We start from the raw sequence: 20,664 nt of genomic DNA, 5'->3' as shown, positions 1-20,664 counted from the left end.
AGATAGATAAATAGATACGATAGATAGATAGATAGATAGATAGATAGATAGATAGATAGATAGAGATATTTATATAATATAGATGTTGTCTCTCTGAAAGCAAGAACAACAATGGGTTCATATCAGCTGAACCAATGCCCTGGTGACGTCCTTTTCTCCTGTTACATAGGAGCGGCTCAGCTCAGAAAATGCTGCATGCAGTGTAATGTGTTTCTATGGCAGTGAGTCAGCTCTTGTGAACACTGTACTGCTCTAGCTGAGAAAACACAAGGTTTAGACACTGCAATGTGTCACAACCCTAAAAATACCTACTTTAGCTACAACATTTTTCGGGAGTGGGGCTTATTTAGTAAAAAATGCAATATCCACATATGTGATGTAACCCATAGCAACCAATCACATTCTGTCATTACAGTACAGTTTAAAAAATGAAGCAAACATCTGATTGGTTGCTGTAGGTTACACGTGTTTATGTTGCACCACTTTGTTATTAAATCAGCCAAAATGTTCTCAACTAACATATGCTTGTTTAATAGAAATAAGATGGATTTGTTTGTTTGCAAACATCAGCTACATGCAATTTCATATAATTGGACGAAAACTAGTGTCAAACAAATCATTTATAGTACTTAACTATATTAGTACATACTTAACTATATTTGACCTTTTTACATGTTTACATACAATTAACAGATGCATTTCCATCTGGGCAAAGACATATTCTCTTGAAGGGTGGCACCATTTATCAGATAAAGAGAGCAATGTCTTAATAGGCTGTAGTACAGTAAGCCCTGGTAACCGATAAGACATCTGTCTCTCCTTAGTATGACCCGCATTGCATAGAATAAAGAGAATTGGTTGCTGGTGGTTACTGCACAATTCCCCCATGTCAGTAAACCACTTAAGTACTTTCTAAAACATAAAAAATGGTACTGTGCAGATACTTAACAATTATAAAGCAGGGACGCTGTTGAGCAAAACAAAATATCAGGACCAAGTGTACATTAAAAGCAAACAATAAAACTAAACAAAACAAATACAAATCAAATAGAGATAGCAAGTACAAGTGAAAAATACGTTGACTTGCAATACAAAGTAGAAATAAATTGCCAAATAGTTTAAAATGCAGAATATGTCATGTGAAAAAGTCAACTTTATTATCTATATTACTAGATATAACGTGATAGAGGGGGACAGGGAGGACGACGAGTTAGTTACACTCATTTAGTACAACTTAAGTAAAAACCAATAACCCTTTTTCTTTACAATAAAATATCAAGAGATAGCCTTTCATGAAGTAATTTTATGAATACTAAATACATCAGATATTAAGTGCATGTATAGATCGCTAAATAGATTACACTGCAACAGGGAAAACCGGAAATACATAATTCCTAGTTATAGATAGGGTGTATAGTCAAATTTGTAAAACGATTTCACTTTAATGCGGCATTCTGAGTGATTACAACTATGCGGTTAGTGTACTACAGAAGCAAAGCATCAGGACACGTGTGCTATGCCACTACATTTACGTCTACATGCAAGAATGGGAATAATTATATAGACACAATTTAAGAAAAGGCGGAAAACGTATATTAAAAAGTATCTCAAAAATGATATATGTCTGCGCCATAACAAAGAGCACGTATGCGTTAATATATTTTGGCGTTAGCTTTCCGCCAACAGAATTAAATGATCTCCTAAAACCATGAAACAATGTTTATTAAATAAAGTTGAAACAGATGGCAATAATCTGTACAAATTGTCAAAAGCAAAGCCCCATTTTGCATAAACGAGTTTTACTATCAAACTATACAAGAGTCCTAGAAAATATGTTTGTTTTCCAGCGTTAACAGAAATATGAAATTATTTTCTAATCACCCCACAATTTTGTAAAACTATAGATTTATTTAAAAAAAAAGACAAATCTCATGCAACAAGTGTTTCTAAGTTCTTAGCCTCAAACTTCACTGAATTTCAAAATGCTGTAACATATTATGTGTATCTCAAAAAATTGTTCGTTTTCTTTTATTTAAAAACTCAGGTATTTATCATGTTGTATTTTTATGTGTTAACATTATTATTAATACTCAGAAATATATGATTCGCATTTCGTTTGTAGTCTTAGTTATTCTGGTAGCTGATGTTGACAAGCCCATAACTTACCTAATAATTCCTTCTTTTACAAAACAAACTGTTCCAGTCAGCAATACATGAAAAGACACGGACAGGATATTTAATGAATTACATCTCTGAAGGAGGTCGCATTAAACCTGTTACCTTTGAAGTATGACAGTAGGTAGATTAAATCACACAGTGGAGGGTTTAACGCCAAATTTTGATTTGATTCTGCTTCCAGTATCTTGTTTAAGCATCAATTTATCATTTTTGCCATTTGTCTCCCTAGCTGTATGGGATTTTTGATAGAGTTATATCTGAGTGATCTCATCTATTTCCCTTTCAAGCTCCCTACGTATCTGGCAGCTGTAATGACACCCCTAATGACTGGATATGTATATAGAATTTATGTCATTTATATACAATAGATCACGAGCAGTGCTTGTTGTATCTTGTTTTATTGTACATGGGAACAACGAAATGGGGAAGAAATTAAAACATGTGAAGAACCAAGACGTGCAAAAGAAGGTTAATATTTGGTAGGTAATAAATAGCAAAATGCTAATGAAAACATGATAGTACTAAACTCAAGATGAATAGTAAGTACCACCGGATATATACAGCTTGCGCTGACCCCATATTCCATCTACAATATATACTTCAGTATTGAAGTCAGATTCTGGTAAAAAGTTATGTATTGTTAGGCTGAACTTTATAAATTTGATTGCGAGACTTTTCCCTCGTGTTTCCATGCCTGTGGTAATTTTTAGTCTATTATCTACATAACACTATCCGTTTTCAAGCCAAAAGCATACATATAACATTGTGATATAAATGATCTCGGGTAAATCGTTTAGTTTGTTTCCGTTTCTTCATTATTCTTTTAGGGTTCTTTTGGTTTCTGTTTGTGTACTTTCTGGCAAGATAAAATCATTTCATGTTGATCCAACTTCCAGTGCCAATTTCACAGGACAAGAAAAACTGTCCATCCATAAATCGTTTCAGCTGCTGGCATCCTGATTATAACACATCATTGCTTACTGTAATGAGTAAATTGGTACATTAATAAAGCCAACAACATTGTAATTTATTGTATGCTGCTGACTTCAAACTGCTGTTTATGTAACAACAATGTATTTGACGCATTTTTATAAAAATCTAGAGATATTATACAGCTTATATTCATATAATTGGGAATAATTAACCCACCCAATACTGTGTACTATATATATATATATATATATATATATATATATATATATATATATATATATATATATATATATATATATATATATTTAGCATCCTCCCTGTATCTTCCCTAACAACCTGTTGTATTTCTAAAAGCGTGTCTGTGATTTCGAGTTGTGATATCTTCGGCTGAAATTGGTGAGTTCTGATGTGATCACTAATCAGTTCTGTGTTTATTAGAAAAATTCCAAAAGTATAGCGCACCACAATTGTATGGTTACCGGTATTAGAAGGATATTATAGGTCATTACGGAGATCAGTGACATGTATTTAAGCCTTTGACCTACAGGATTGTGACTGTATGTGGTTAAAAAACCCTTCTTTGAATCTTAACATCCTTACAGTTTACAGTAAGTGGTACGATATAAGATATATATATATATATATATATATATATATATATATATATATATATATATATATATATATATTACATGAATAATATGTAATTATCCTTGACTTTAGGAGGCCGGCAACAAACCAGGGGATGCTTCTTCCTGCATAATTTACAGTATCTGTTTGAAATCAAACACTGCATCAGAAACGCAACAGATTGGTTGTGCATGTACAGAGAAGAGAAAGAGTCATCATCTATAAATCGATAAACGTTATGGTACACATGCTGGGATACTTCGACATATTTGGATATAAACAAGTACATAATAGTCTATTTGATAAAATATAAATAAAACAATATAAAATGCTTGTTTGAAATTACATTTAATAAGCCATTAATACAGTTTAGTAGAACGTTCCATTCATACATTGACATAGTGCATAAATAAAATAATGAAGTGTACATTGCCGCAGATATTTATTTTGTACAATAAAGTGCTTACTTGCTCAGAAAACATACAGAGATGTATTTATAATTAACGCCAGAATTAAGCAAAAGTAAATTAAACATTTTTGTTCGCGATGAAAGGACAAAATCTGATGTGTGCACAGGACTCGTCCCAGAAGAAAAAAGGGACAGATGAACAAATTTAAAACTGACTCCAAACAAATCTAGTAGATGATACAATCGATTCTCTTAAGTGTAATAATTCTAATTGACAATGGAACACTAATCATCCCGGCCTACTCATATTAGCCGAGATAACGGGACATTAGTTTTAAGAGAATTCAAAGCTTTTCTTTTCCTAAGTCACTAAAACAAACTTTGCTTGTGGTAAGTTTGCCACATACACGAAAATAAAAAGTAATAGAGAAATAAGAATTCTATAATAAATTATTAAATCTACAGTACTTTCTAAATAAACTTAGCTGACTATGCGTTTGCATGTATGTGTTTGTATTGTGTATGTATGTGTATATATATATATATATATATATATATATATATATATATATACCATACACACATATTAGGTCCAATAACGTGCTTCCCCGGAACAATTGTTCGTTTATTTCCTTCATTTTCTTCCATCAGACGTGCAGTCGTATATATGCTGTGGAGTGCAGGGTGCCGCGGTGTGTCTGGCATGTCTAGGAGTGGACCATTACAGAGTGCAGCATGCTGCCCTTGCCCTCTGTATGACTGGACGGAGATTGCTCCAGCAGTGACGCAGCCACTGCCGCCTGTGTGGCAGCACTGGAGCACATATTAGAGGGGTTTATAGTCAGGCTTGGGATTGCAGACACCGGTGGGAGAGACGCTGTTGGTTTTATAGGCACAGGCACGGCTGGAATTGTCTGACTTGGAGCATGGCAAAGTGTTTTCATGGGCACTCCGAAATGTCCATACTCTTGTGGCATTGTCATACTTGTCATAGGGTCCATCATACCAACGTGTGGCCACATGGAGCTGACCATATTGCTGAGTTGACTAGGGACTGGGTATCCCAGGTGATGCATCATGGAAGCTAATGGAAGGCCACTAGTCATCACCCCTTTGTAATCTCTGCCAATAATATTCTCTATAGCAAAGGGGTGCTTAAATCCGGTGGACTGACTTCCATGGAGATTATATGGTTGAAAATGAGGGAGTCTCCCAATGCCAGTCACTGGGACACTCTCGGTAGTAGCAAGTCCTAGTTTGGCTGGATTGTGTTGGTGATTAAAATAATGAATCATTTGGTGATTTTTTGAAGCCAAGTGTTCTGACCTGTGTATCTTAAACCTCTTCCTCCTCCTTAAGAAACTGCCATTCTCAAACATGTCCCCACAGTCTGGGTGCAGAGCCCAGAAGCTGCCTTTCCCAGGCTGGTCAGGTCTTCTCGGGATCTTGATGAAGCAGTCATTGAAGGACAGATTGTGCCTGAGAGAATTCTGCCACCTCTGGGTGTTCTCCCGATAGTAGGGAAACCTGTCCATGATGAACTTGTAGATGTCACTGAGAGGTAACATTTTCTCAGTGGAGCTTTGAATGGCCATGGCAGTAAGAGATATATAAGAGTATGGTGGCTTCTGGTCACTATATGAATTCTTCCCCGGTCGAGGCATGCTTGAGTTTCACTAGAGTTCAATTGACAATCGCTTCCTTGCGTTGTTTAAAGTCGTTATTATGATGTCTGTATTATGCAGAGACCAAACTCTTATGGTTTTTATAGCACAAGTAAGTAGATAAAACATCCAGAGGCAGCGCTAATATATCTGTGCAGAAGTGAAGTTTATGTCAAGTTGTCTTCTTAGCAACCGGTTTAGGAAGAAAAAGAAGCCAAAAGTTTGCACACGTCAGGATGCGGTGTATCAGTCTTCCTAGACTCCTGCTGGAATGTGACTGAAATGAATCAATGGTAGAGTTCATGAAGCTGAAGCGGCTAAATGACTCTTATCAGCAGGCTAGATCCCTATGAGCAGCCCATGTGCAGAGAGTCTCATCCTCCTCAATATGCTGAGAATGGATGCTCTGTAGTAAAGCTCTGCCAGAGGAGCAGGAGATGAAGTAGCTCTGGCCGTGCCTGGTTTTGTACTGATCACAGAGATGCTAAGACCCCCGCTGCTGCCTCTTCATTATCACATGACAATTGCTAAGGGACTCCGCCACTACAGAAGAGAAAGTCTAATCTCGTTTCATTTGCACCTCTTTAGTGAAAGCTAAGGAGAACCAATATACTGTAAGAGCTTGGTGTGAGGTCGTCCTGGAGAGGGTTTGGCTGGGAAGGTATGCAGCACTTTGATCCCTTTCATTGACAGCTTTGCCTGCATTAGGAGCACTGATCTCAAGAGTTTCTCCGCCATAAGAGTTAAATGGAGGGGATCTACGATTGCTAAGGGAATTCTCACACTCTCTGTATTGCAACGTAAGGCATAATTATATACAATGCCCACGTACAAGGGGACCTCGCAAGGTTCGATTTACTGGGCATCTACAGAACCCTTTATGCAGCATCAAACTAATCAAACAGATTTTCTTCAGAAAACGTAATTCGGCAGTCAATATAATACAAGTGTGTTTAACCAACATTAATCTTTTTCATCATATGATTACCGCAGAATTAAAAGGAGATTATTCAGCTATAATAATGTAAAGGGTATTTTCATTTTAATGATACAGTCGCTTAAAAGTAATAATGTTAAAATATTTCACAGATCATCCTATAGGAGAGAGGATGTTTCTAATCATTTGGTGATGTGATTTATATAGTTATATATAGTCTGTGTCACTGCTCTGTAAAAAGTGCATTGGTATAGAATTGGCCACTAGTAACCAATCATTTGAGAAACAGGACATGTTTGCATTTATTGCATGTTTAAGATCCATATATTCTTCATAGGATGAGGGAGCTGGAATGCATGCTATACGATCTACCTATTCCTAAATGTTCATGCATTTTACCCTAACTTCTTGTACAGCTCAATTATTTTGTTGGCACTGCAAAAAATAGTCCTATTTATTTACATTATATAGTTAATTTAAATTCTCTGACCATGTGGAGCCTGGCTTACAAATATTTAGTACCTACTGCAATATACATGCTAGCATCTAGTGATGTCCTAAATTGTAATCAACAGGTAGAATTCTTACTGGAAGTGCAGCGCCGGAGTGTTTAAGAACAAGGATGTGCAAAATAATATTAATGCATGACTAATAATTTGTTTATTGATTGGTATTCTACAGTAGCTTTACACAAACAAATTATGCAGTCCTGTATAAATAGCATGTGGACCCACTGTTAGTTCCAATTGCACAGATTATTAAACCTTTGTAGAGACATACAGTGTGACTGAATTTTTTTTTTTTTTATAAAGGTGCATATGCACTATGAATCTAGATGACTATAGGCATCATCCAAATGATGGCCACTCTACAATGTTTTGTGAGCTCAAGCATGCAGCAAGGAGTTAAACATCCCAATAAGCGAGAGTAAGCATTATTGTTCAGGTGCATTTGTCATGCAGATCAGTGATTCACATAGTCACCTGCTCTGGTGATGTATATTACAGGTGTGTAAATGAGCCAATATTCTTTAACACGCAGGTATTTTATACCAAAGCACAAGCTTATTCAGTGGTCAAATCGTTGGTGTATTATATGTAGTAATTTAAAGGCATGGGTGCTCATGTAGACTTGGATGCAAAGTACGGTATGCTGCATATAATACACAGTTTACTTCTGTGCATGCCCACAAAGCAGTAGACGGAGTCACATCTTGCACTTATGACCACTTGTGGCCCCTTGTGTAAGGCTGTGTTGGAGAAAATGGGACTTATGTAGACTGAGACTCAGATGGACATACACTTGTCAGGACATGGGAAACTTGCAGGTGCTCAACCACTGGTGTACATTACCAACTGATAATTATGGTGATCAGCTTAGATGCACCTGGCTCATCATACCTGTGTAAAATATGTCTTTTTTCACCTGCAATTTATACCTTTGTTTTAGACAGAAATTGCGTTCAACTCTACATGTTGTCTATGCTGTGTTGTTTCTTCCTTTTTCAGGTATGGTTGATAAACTCATTCATTTCTGTTTGGGATTGACAGAGGATTTCCATGACCATATAGAGCAGACAAACATGTGACTTCTAATATAGTTATGATGTAAACCATTGATGGGCAACCTGAGATACTTCAAATGCCGCATGTATGGCCCTCTAATCTTTAAATGGGCTGCACATTACCCTTAATACCAGTAATAAAAAACAGCCCCAAATGCACCCCCATGTCACTTGTACCAAAATGTCTTGACCTGCCCCTGAGACCTTCCACATCCATTCAGACTTTCTCCAGAATGTCCCCACATGCACTCAGTCCCCCATTTGCCACAAAATACTCACATGCACTCAGACCCTACATGTCTTTTCATATTCCTCAATGGGTGTACACGTGACCACTCACCATTAATTAACAACTAAAACCTTTAATAAACTAATGTCCACTAATTAACAATTAAATAACACTATACCAAACTACCCAAAAGTGCTTTTAATTTGTCAGTCAGGATTGATATCCTTCCTGCGGAGGAAGGAGGATGGTCCTGTAGTGGTGACCTGAACTGAAACTCTCTCTTCTTCAGCCACATAATGTGGAAGTGGCTTCCTCTGATCATCTTTTCTTTCTGTTTCACCCATTGCCCCAGCTCTGACTATATGGAATAGCAGTTAGATCAGAGGTATAAACATTGCTGCAGATGAAAGCTTACTGGGTCATCTATTGACCATCAATGGTCTGAACACTACATGATATTGCTTTTATTTTTAATGTTTGAAATAACATCTGGGACAAATATTGATTGTTAAAGTGTTTCATATTAGAATGACTGGGAAGAATAAGTGGTAATGCTGTTTGCATAATATGTTGCAATATAGCCTGCTACTTCAACCACAAAGGGGATTTATTTAAGTGCCAGGTGCCAAAATGCTGGTGTAAACGCCGGCAAAAAGCTCTTTTACAGATGTTTCCTATTTAACTAAGGGTGAATGCTGAAGAAACCAGGAAGAGGGAGGGAGCTGCTAGCTTCTCCCAGTACCTGGACAGTGTGTGACATCACACAGTCAGACACAGCCTGCAGAGCAAGCCGAGGAGCTCTAAATCTCACGAGATTAGGTACTCTTACACGACTAAGAGCTTCTCTGCTCATTCTACAGGGCATTTCCACTCTGATGGATTACAAGGGGTTGTATGATGTGGCTGCTGGGTGGTGTGTTGTGGCTGGGGAGGGTGTGATTAGGTTTGAGAGGGCGTGATGGGACTGAGGGTGGTGTGTTGTGGCTGGGAAGGGCGTGACTTCATTTGGGCAGGTGTGATGTGGTTAGGGAAGGAGTGATGAGGTTTGAGAGGGTGTGATGTGACTGGGGGTGGTGTGATGTGCCTGGAGGAAGTGGATAAATGTAATGTTTTATTATAATATACTGCGTGATCTGTCTTATGCACTGTGTTTACTTATTGCTCCAATTTCCATATTTCATGAACCTATACATTTTCCAAAAAGGTCCAAACATTCCAGGATCCAGATAAGAATCCAGTACCAGATTGTGAAAGCTGCAGCAACAGGTACTTGAGAGCAACACAGTTTTAATACTTAACATGTCATGTCCAAAGAGGCACAGCCATGGCCAATGTTGACCTCACCCACAACACTATGTGGCCATGCCCCTCAGCGGCGCCGCAACTGCACAGAGCACACAACCCTATTCCTGCTCATCTGTAGACGGGGGACCTAAAAGGTTGTTGTATAGGGGCATAAATCCTCTTTGCAGCCCTGATGACCAGTAATGGATATACATTTAGACAGAAAAAGGCCTTAAAGGAGGTAGGTCCCATAGGGCTTGCTGTGAGCTGCACACCTATAACTGACAGCCAGCCTCAGTACTGATTCAATACCTCAACTGATTATGTGTCAATGTATGCAGGATAGATTAGCTCTATTGAAATTGTATATAACTTTAGAAATACCATTTTATTTACTACATTATTCCCTTGATGTTTTATCATTTGTAATGTTATAAATTGATGCAGTTGTGGAACTATGATGAGACATGAACAGCAGCAACGGACAATAATGGTCTGAAGCACACAGCCCACAATCAGATATTATTTTGTAGAATGTACTAAGCAAATGATAACTAGAATATGATTGGTTGCTATAGGCAACATTTCCACTTTTCAAACCCGCCAGAAACTCACAGCTTGATAAATTTAGCCTTGGTCTCTATCTTTTGCTCTTTCATGCTGTAATTATATTCTGTTAATTTGAGTTCTGTTAAATAAACTATTTTTTTTTAAACTCATCAAAGGTGTGCAGCATAGTTTTTCTATTGTGGCTATCAAGCACCCACCTGTTCTGGTACATAAAATTACTAAAAACCATACAGCTCTGGTAATTGTAAATATGGCCTTGTAAGATCACTCTAGAAAATGTGATTAGCTTATAATTTTCATCCTGTAACATCAAGGAATCAAACCAAAACACACTGGATTTGGATGCATAATATAAATATGTATTACTGGGAAAAAAATAAATTGTGTGCAAATTTTGCATATTTAAAATCAATTAATTAAACTTTCTCATGGGATGCATGATTGTTTTGTCTCAAGTCTATGGATAAGGTATATTAATTGTTATCATATGATAATTTTAATATCATATTTAACATCCGCCTATAGAAATTAGTTTACAAGTGTTGCTATAAACTAGGCAATTGGATTGCACTGTAGCTTGGGTGAAAATGACTGGTGAAACACAATTGATTGGGCAAACTTGAAGGCATGGGGCCTGATCTTTATGGAACGTAAATGCCTTATTTTGCATAAAATCGCTCTGTGCTTGCTCAGATCCAGACCATACCCCAGTGAACGCAACAATATCCAATTCATCTTGGAGTGCAAAAGAACCTCATAACAGCCTAAGATTTCAGGGGTGGAACAGCGAGGGGACTGGATGTATGTATATAGTCAATGTACAGTAAAGGCGTGCCAAGCGGGAGCACACACAGCAACGTCCAATTCAAGCTTTGGGCATCTCTACGGTACGTGCTTTTCTGTCGTGTCACTTGCACCAGCTACAGGTGTAAGTGCTGAGTGATAGTGATGACGGTTTTGTCTGCATGCAAGAACATGCAATCTGGAACAACTATAAAAATACAATTTATGTACAGTAGGCGTTAATAACATACTGATAAATGTATTTTATGGGGGAGGGGGGAAAGGCAAAAAACCCTTTTGTAATTAATGAGTATATTATTAACAGGTGACATTAAGGGCCACATTTAGAGCCGGATGCAAAGTCCATTTCAGGCACATCCTGCACATTTCCACTGATGGGGCATGCCCAGTAAGCAACAGTTCCCTGCAGTTCTGCCTGCTTTTCAGATGCAAGTGTACACTGCAACAGCTTGCGTGTCAGTACGAGGGAAAGGGTGGAACACGGAGATATGTAGGTGTGACCGTGAAAAATTCAGATACTATGGGCGTCTATCCGCAAAAACGACCCTAGTCGGATCAAGACGCAGGCGGAAGACATGTCAAAACAAGACTGAAAAAGTGCGTCAGGAATTAGGTGGCGCAAGTAGTTAGTTAGCTGCAGGAACTGGTGGCAATTTGGTAAGGTATTACGAGTGGGATGCAACTGGGGTTGCATACCACTCGTAATACCCTACCAAGCTGCGGCACGCTCCCACTCCTACTCTTTCATGTAAGTCTTAGATGCACATTGCGTCCGACTCTAAATGAGGCCCTAATTGAATACTTCTTTTGTCTGGGACTTTACATTCCACATATGTATTGGACGTATATTGCAGTGTCTTGTCTGCAGGCCAGGTGCTCCCATTAGGCAAGGTTAGGCACTTGCCTAGGGTGCCGGGCTCTGGAGGGCACCTGGAGGGCGCCACAGAATGAAAATTACTTTAAAACTATGCGGCGACCGCTGACCATACCTTTCACGGCCGCCGCACAGCATTAATTAAGATACATTCACGGGGAGGGGGGAAGAGGCTATTGCTCACCACCACCACCTCTCTGCTCCGTCTCCTCCCCTCCACTCACTGACTGTCGGGCCGTGACATCATCATCACGGCCCGACAGTGTCAGTGAGTGGAGGGGAGCAGACGGAGCAGAGAGGCGGCAGTGTTGAGGCAAGGTAAGGAAAGACGTGGGTTGGGGGAGGAGGGAGCCGATTTTTGCGGGGGCGCCGATTTTTGCGGGGGGGCCCCGATTTTGACAAAGTGCCTAGGGCGCAATGGACCCTAGCACCGGCCCTGCTTGTCTGTCTGACCACTGCATAACTAGACTCGCATTCAACAAGAGATGTTTTTTGAGATCTGCTCCTTGTTGAATACTGATGGGCATATGCCCAAATTATGTGCATTTAAAAAAACAAAAATGCATAACTTTAAGAATATGATGTTTACTTGTAAAGGGTAGCATAGATGTTTTAGACCATAAACTTGAAGGATTCTTATAGCTATTCTTACATCTCCTCTCTTCTTAAAAAACTGACGAAGTTAAAACACGAAGACACGAATAAGAAATATTTCCTTTATCCTTTTACTAATTTGATTTGTTCAATCTCAAAATCACAGACAGCAAACAATGAATTTTAAAAAAATATATAAACACTTTTTTACAAATATTTTTTAAAAAGCTGTTAATACAGTTGCAATTACACACAGTACTGCAACAACATTTCTAGGAATAAAAGGTAATATATGCTGTTAAATAACATAATACTGAGGTGAAAAGGGAAAGGAAGAGAATATATACATTGTTATAACATGAAATTGCTGAAAATTCATTATGGGAATACAAGGAATGTAGCAAAATATGCAAAAAAATTAAAATAAATGTCTAAATATTGCAATTATAATCCAAAAACAATTTTCAAGTACATAAACAGCAAGATACCTAAAACTCAAAATACAGGGCTTCTAAATGATAAACTAGTAAAATAACCATATAAGATAAAGAGAAATCTGCTCTTCTATGTTTTTTATGTCTGTATTCACAATGGAGGAAAAAATTCCAGGAAATAAGTTATGCAATGGAAGCCTATGCATATCGTTAAATGTTATTTGTTTATGGAAGAGTTCCCTAAACAAGATAAGAAACCTGGCCAGATGCCTTCCACCCATGTGTGCTGAAGGCTCTAAGTTCAGTTATCGATTAACCAATATTTATTTTTCTTATATTTACAGACTTTCATAACCAGGTTAGTGCCACAATATTGTTGGAAAGCAGATGTGATACTGATCTTTATAATGGGAACACAATTTGAATCAGCAAGTTATAGATCTGTGAACCTATTTTCACAGATACTCCGAGTTGTGGATAAATTGATTTGATGAAATATTGAAATTCATAAAATTTGTTCTAGAAAATAATTTGATAATACAGAGTCAGCATGAAGGACTAGTCATACCTAACAAATTTGATTAGTGTTTATGAGGATGTAAGTTTTAAACTGGATCTTGGCAGTGAAATTGATGTGTTATATTTGGATTTTGCAAACAAGATCAATACATCTACATACCAGTTCGGTACATAAGATGAGCTTATGGGTTTAAATTTATTCCATTAAAAGTATATAACAAAACCCAATCTCCGCGAGCTCGGGGAAGAACTGTTTTTGGTGAGTTAAGATGATCACACACCCATGTGAAAAACACAGAACACCCTTAAATATGCACCATCTCCACTCCTTTATCTCTTTATGTCATTGCATTGTTTGTAAAACTAAGCACACTGGTGTGTCTACTACATACTTAAAGCTAGGTACACACTACAGGGTTTTTGTCCAATAATCGGCTCAACCAGCCGACATACGACCGCTCGTTCAAAAGTCGGGTCAGTGTGTGTAGTGACACGATGGTCGAAAGTCTGCCCAAATGGACAATTGTTGCCTCATTTGGTTGGTCGTACCATTAAATATTTTCGTTCCAATCTCGTTTCCGTTGTGTAGTGTGTATAAACTTCGACCGATCCACGACAATCCTCCAATACTTCCTCGACCTGGGGGGCATGTGTATGTAAATATGTGATGTCTGTACCAGTCCCACGTTGTGCGATATCCGCACATCACTGAATTGTGTTTTGTATAGATCTGTACTGCACCTGTCTGGCTGCAGACCATTACACGTGTATAAAGCACGTGTGTTATTACCCTTTGCATCTATGTTGGAACCTATTCATAGTTACCCTTTATAAACTTATACCTTTATAAACTATTAAACTTATAAAGTCATATTAACCTTTATTAACTAATATTTGTAAAATACCATGAATAAACCACACAGTGTTCATGCAACAGTTTTCATTGCATTGCACTTTACCAGTTAAATGTTTTTTCTAAATTTTATGTATGGTAATAAACTTCTATTTTATGAATGAAGAGCAAGTGTTGTCTTCTCTTTTTATGCGGCTTTGGGTGTTAACTATAGTGAAAGCTCTGCCCATTTATGCTAATGTCTTTGGTATATCGTTACATGCCCCGCAAATGATGCTTCAGTGTGTACGAAATTAAAATTATTGGTCACGACAACATGGCTGTAAAAAGTCGCTAAAGGACGTCCGCTCTTCCCTTTATCGTCTTAAACAAGGCTAGTGTGTATGCAATCCATGGACCGAGCGATCGGACCATCGATCGCATGTAAAATCGATCGGCATAAAAAGTTGGTGGAAAATTCTGTAGTGTGTACCCAGCTTAACTTTTGCTCCACCCAATTTCTCCCATCAGATGTTTCAAACTTCAGCTGCTCTGCAAATGCTTCCATCTCGATCTGCAAACCAATGCAATTTAGTGGAAATCTAAGTGTATCAGTGCAAACTGAGAGATATGACATTGTGACAGTAATTTTGTGTGGGACCTCCATTGTTTGGTCCTTTGTAAACGAGGTCCAGTCTCCTTTGTAAGTACGCAAAATTTCCATTTATGCACAATTAACATCTGTGCTCTGCACTAGTGCAGTGATATTGTACCATCAAATGGAAGCAGATAATTTGAAGATTACCCACATGTGTAAATATGGATGATCCTGGTCTTCTTCAAATTGACTAAAATTTTGGTGTGGTCACACAAATATCCTGGTCTACAAAACAGCTAGTGTATCAAATTGTTAACCTTGGTACGTCTGAGAATAATACGTGGTTTCTCATGGGCACTTTTGTGGCTAAATAGTGTTTAAAAATACAAGCTGATTGGACCACTCATGTCTATTTTATCGACATAAAAGGATTTCTGTAGTGCGGATTCTTTTTAAACAGATGCTATTCAGTAAATGACACATTTTTGTTTGGTTACTGTGACAAATAGGATTGTTGTCTCTTCTCTTAACTGCATTGTACATAACAGACAGTTTGAAACTGTTTTCAAATCTAACACTCATCTCGAAGGGGATACCTTTAAATAATATTTCTTCTCTGTACATTAGAAATATACTAAATAGCATCTATACTTATAGAATAAAAAAAGAAGCAGATAACCTACAGCATATTACGTTGTGAAACTACAAGCCTTGCTGGGATTTTATTTCACCAGCAGCTTGAGAGTCAATGGTTGCCTATAGTGACACTACTTTCTGTTACCATGACACTCAATATTTGCATGAGTTATAAATGTCACTGTCATTGTTTTATTGTAAATGTAAATTGTCACTGTACCATTTACCATTACAATAACAGAAACTAAACACAGCCTGAAAATGTTTTTTTGTTAGTACTCCTATACACTTTCCGTACTTCAGTAATTAGACAGCAATAAATGTTAAAGTTCAATGTCACAGTAACTGGAGTACGGGTAAGCAAGTGCCATCTTATGGGAAAGGTCGCTCTCCAAGCTTTCAGTCAAATCATCATCATCATTTATTTATATAGCGCCAGAAAATTTCGTAGTGCTTTACAATTGGGGACAAACACAGTAATAAACAATACAGACAAAAAGGTAAGAAAGCCCTGCTCGCAAGCTTACAATCTATGGATCATGTGCTGTTGTTTTCCTGAGAAGTCTCATGCCCCCTTTACAAAAAGCAGTGGTCCTACTTCAGTCAAAATAGTTATTGGGCTTTACACTATGAATGTAGAGAAACCCATTTAAAAAGCAGATTAACCAAGATCCAAGCCTGGGCAGAGATATCACAAAAGTGGCAAGTGATGCTTAACTGCAGTTTCAAAGGCATTTTCAACATCAATGCAACAAACAGATTTATCTATGACTTTTCCATCAGTGCAGTGCCCTAATGGATCTAATCAATGGGAGTAAAATCATAAAATGGTAAAATTCAACCAATAGGTTAAAAAAGCATTTTGAGATTTAATGTTGGCCTTATGTAAAGAGCCTGTTTAATTTACTTCTGTCTTCAAAAAACAATTCCCTTTTTTGATATTGGGCTTGTATCATTTCTGGGACAATATTCAATATACCATCATTGCATTAATAATAAAGCCTACCACTTATCAGAAAAAAATGGATTTTATGGAATTTAGTGGTCTCCTGAATTTCTTTTATATTATCTTTTAGGCTACCATTTTATGTTATCATTCTCCTTTACCTAGATATGTTAGACAAAAGATAGAGATGTAAGACCAACACAATGGTTCCATATGTGGTTGTTTATAATCACCTGTTTTGATTGATATAAGTCTTTGAACTTGATTTATATTTTCAATCCTTGTGAATTAAAATTACAATGCTGTGTCATATACAAAATGAAGGGTTAATATAGTCAATATGGCTAATTGACTTGAATGTAATGTTTAACTCCTGACATTTCTGGCCTAATTTCAGTTGTATGGGCATCTGGGCCATATAAATGATTATTGATGAACATCTAATACTTTCAGTAATGTACACCTCCACACAGGGCTGCCATCAGGGGGGTACAGGGGGTACAGCTGTACGGGGCCCAACAGCAGAGTGGGGCCCCACCAGCCCTGGGCCCAAGCAAATTTATTAGTGGCGGGCACCATTTCTAGGCAGCAGCTGCACCTGAGATGTGAGAGTTGGTGTGGGGAGAGACCTCTGCGCGTAATTAAGGATGCGGTAGGGGGGCCTCCTTGTAGGCAGCATGCCTGCCTCCATTCCCAAGATGTCGGGGGCCCCACAATTGCCGCTTTTTGCTCCAGTCCCAGCCCCCAGGTGCCTGGCTCCCAGACATTAATTAATTAAGACTGTCACAGCACTGTCAATAGAGAGGAGCCTAAAGGAGACAGCAAGAAGATACAGAGAGGTAAGTAAACTACTGCAGGGGTTAGATGGAACCGGGATAGTTTATGACAGTAGAGAATAGGGGGGAAGGTAAATGTTGGATAGAGAATAATTTAAAAATGAAGGTGGGGTGAGAGAAGGAAGGAGGGAGCCCTGCCTGTTACATTTGTACTGGGCCCCGCAATTTCTGGTGGCAGCCCTGCCTCCACACCCTGCTGTGCTCACTTTCCCTCCTGACCAGTCTACACTTTCAGACTTATAACAAAGGGATAATCTTAGAACAAAAGGATCACATATCTGGAGAATGTGGAGGGTGCACAAATAGACTATGGAACCAAAATTTTCACCCGAAAGAGAAAAGGGGTCTTACAAATGGCTCATGGGAGCTGTAATGGTAATTTTGAACCTCAAGGACCAAGTAGTGCCTTAATGTGTGTACAGATATTTAGCTGAATATAGAAGTAGGTATAGATAGATAGATATAGATGAGAAGTTGTATAGATTTTGCTTACATAATAAGCTTTTTAAATGATAATAAGCAAATCTAGACACACATTTATATTTAGCTGTTTGTCTCTGTGGAACGCAGTGTGTGATGTCTTGCTGTCCATCTGTAGATAGATATCTCAGGTGATGTAGAGCTGGAGTTGTGGGTCCGTATGGTTGCTGTGGGGTGGAGCTGTAAAGCATGATGAGTCATGAAAATGATTTTAATTTGGACAGCTGCAGAGAAATGTATCAGTGTTAGATGCAGTGCAATTATGTTTTGTAGAGATAAATAAAGCTAATTGATTTTGCCTATTGAATTTTTGCACTGTCATTGTTTTTGCATATATTTACACTGTCATTTATCCCTTTATATGCAGTCTACTTACTGGTTAATACCTGTACCATTAAAACTATTATGTTAAGGTTGAGGTTAGTATTTATTTATTTTTTTATTTAATCCAGAAAATCTTAAGATCACCTTTGTTAAGTAGTTCACCTAAAATAGGAGAAATAGGGAATCTATTGTATTTCCAGGAAGTGGCACCTATGTTCGCCTTATTGGATAGCTGGTGGCACAAAAAGAATGATACCTCAATATAGTCAGAGACTGACTTAAGGTAAGGGTGGTGGTTTAATGACTGAAAATTAGTCTAAGGTAAGTGTCACAAGCAGACAGGGAAGATTGAAAGAGAAACTAGGTTAGAAATGGGAGACCAAATCACTGGGCTGGAAGGCGATACAATGCTTCATCAGATTTGACAACTACTACTGACAGTTTATCAAGAACTTCTAATCACTCATAGCGCTCATCACCTACCTCACCCGCAATGGTGCCCATCCTAAGTCTGGGGGTTTCAAAGTTCTGGCCTTTCAGTCCTTTAAAAAAACATTTTCCTCAGCTACTGTTGTAGTGCAGCAAGAACAATAACAGCCTTTTTTCTTGGAGGTGGATGCACTTCTGTGGGAATCAAGGCAATCCTTTCCCAAAAGGACACCTCTGGGAAATTTCAACCCCTGCAGAGTCTTTTCCAAAAGATGTACTCCAAGTGAAGAGAACTATGGTATTGGAGACAAAGAGTTTCTGGTGTCACCTTCTGGTCCAGAGGCAGGGAGAGGTGGAACTAGCGAGCTGTGGGCCCCGGTGCATGGAGGCGGGGAGGAGGAAACTGGGGCCCATGACCCTCTGCATCTGCCATGCAGCAGGCCCCATTATCTCCATGGGCCCCCAGTGCATGGCACATGCCACACCAATGGTAGTTCCGCCACTGACCCGGTCACAGTATTAACTGGCCATAAGAACCTCACCAATCTCCAATCAGCTCAATGTCTCAACCCACAAAAGGCTCGGTGGTCTCTATTATTTGCCTGGTTTAAACTCATTCCGACCTTCTGGCCCGGTACCAAGAACTCGAGGGCAGATGCTCACTCCGCTCTTTTGACAATTTGGACCTCCAAACAACTCCTGATCCTATTTTCATTCTTGACCCTACCAATATCTTTGCCCTAACGAGAACATCTCCAAGGACCACCCCTGTGGGACTCTCTTAGTTGAGTTGTCATCTGCATATCAAGAAGCTTAAATGGGCTCACAATTCCAAATTTGCCAAAGATGCTGGTTTTAAAAAACCCTTTCTCTTCTCTCAAGTTATTACTGGTGGTCCACTATCCTCTCAGATGTACAATATATTCAGGCCTTTAATGTATGCGCTCTGCATAAAGTCCCTCGACAGCTTCCTTCTAGTCCTTTGCTTCCGCTACCTAATACTGACAGACCCTGGTCAAGTATCTCTATAGACTTCATCACCAAATTGCCAGTCAGTCATGGGTTTAACACCATTTGTGTTGTTCTGAACCGATTTTCCAAACTGGCACATTTAATTTTTCTCAAAGGTCTTCCGTCTGAACCTACCCTAGCAACCTTTTCATCATTATAATCTAACCCCCATCTTACAGCATACAATCTGAAGTTATAGGCTATATTAAATTAGAGATGGGCGGGCTCGTTTTCCCCGAGATCCGAACCCACCCGAACTTTGACTATCTGAGTACCAGGCCGAGCACGCTCGGTACTCTCCCGCCCTTTCGGTATCGAAATCGAGGCAAAACGTCATTGTGACGTATTCGAATTTCTGAGCTCGGTTCTCGCGAGATTTGAAAAGCATAAATACCAGCCTCCACAGCAATCCATCGCCATTTGACAGAGGGAGAGAGCAGGGTTAGGTCACAGGCTATATTAGCGCAGGGACAGTGCAATAATTGTACACATTATTGTTTCAATTCTATTCTATACAAGTCTATTATTAATACCAATTCTATTAGCAATTGTTAGAGCAGGAAGAGAGGAGGATAGAGGAGGCTTTTTTTAAAAAATTTTGCACTACAAGTGCTTTGGGGTGTCCCATATTCCCCAGTGTTTTACACTAATTTTTCTAGCTGTCAAAAACAAGTCATATTTGTCAGCAGTATCTATCTAATACAATTTTTTGCACTACAAATGCTTTGGGGTGTCCCATATTCCCCAGTGTTTTACACGACTTTTTCTGGCTGTCAAAAAAAAGTGATATTTGTCAGCAGTATCTATCTAATACAATTTTTGGCACTACAAGTTCTTTGTGGTGTCACATATTCCCCAGTGTGAAACAATAATTTTTCTTGCTGTCAAAAGTGATATTTATTTCTTGCACTACAAGTGGTTTGGGCTCATTAAAATGGATTCAAAGCAG

The 20,664-nt window shown here is 38.5% G+C and overlaps 1 protein-coding gene across 1 annotated transcript; it reads right to left on the bottom strand.

The window, feature by feature from the left end:
* Positions 1-4,746: 4,746 nt before the first annotated feature.
* On the bottom strand, positions 4,747-6,200 carry FOXB2 (forkhead box B2). Its single transcript, XM_075191738.1, has one exon. The coding sequence runs from the start codon at positions 5,812-5,814 to the stop codon at positions 4,858-4,860; it is 957 nt and encodes a 318-aa protein (XP_075047839.1). The 5' UTR covers positions 5,815-6,200; the 3' UTR covers positions 4,747-4,857.
* Between the last annotated feature and the right edge of the window lie 14,464 nt (positions 6,201-20,664).

Source organism: Mixophyes fleayi, chromosome 1 (assembly GCF_038048845.1).
Source record: "Mixophyes fleayi isolate aMixFle1 chromosome 1, aMixFle1.hap1, whole genome shotgun sequence".
NCBI classification, from domain to species: domain Eukaryota; kingdom Metazoa; phylum Chordata; class Amphibia; order Anura; family Limnodynastidae; genus Mixophyes; species Mixophyes fleayi.
Note: the sequence above shows the minus strand (reverse complement) of the source record. Positions and strands in the feature narration are given on the sequence as shown.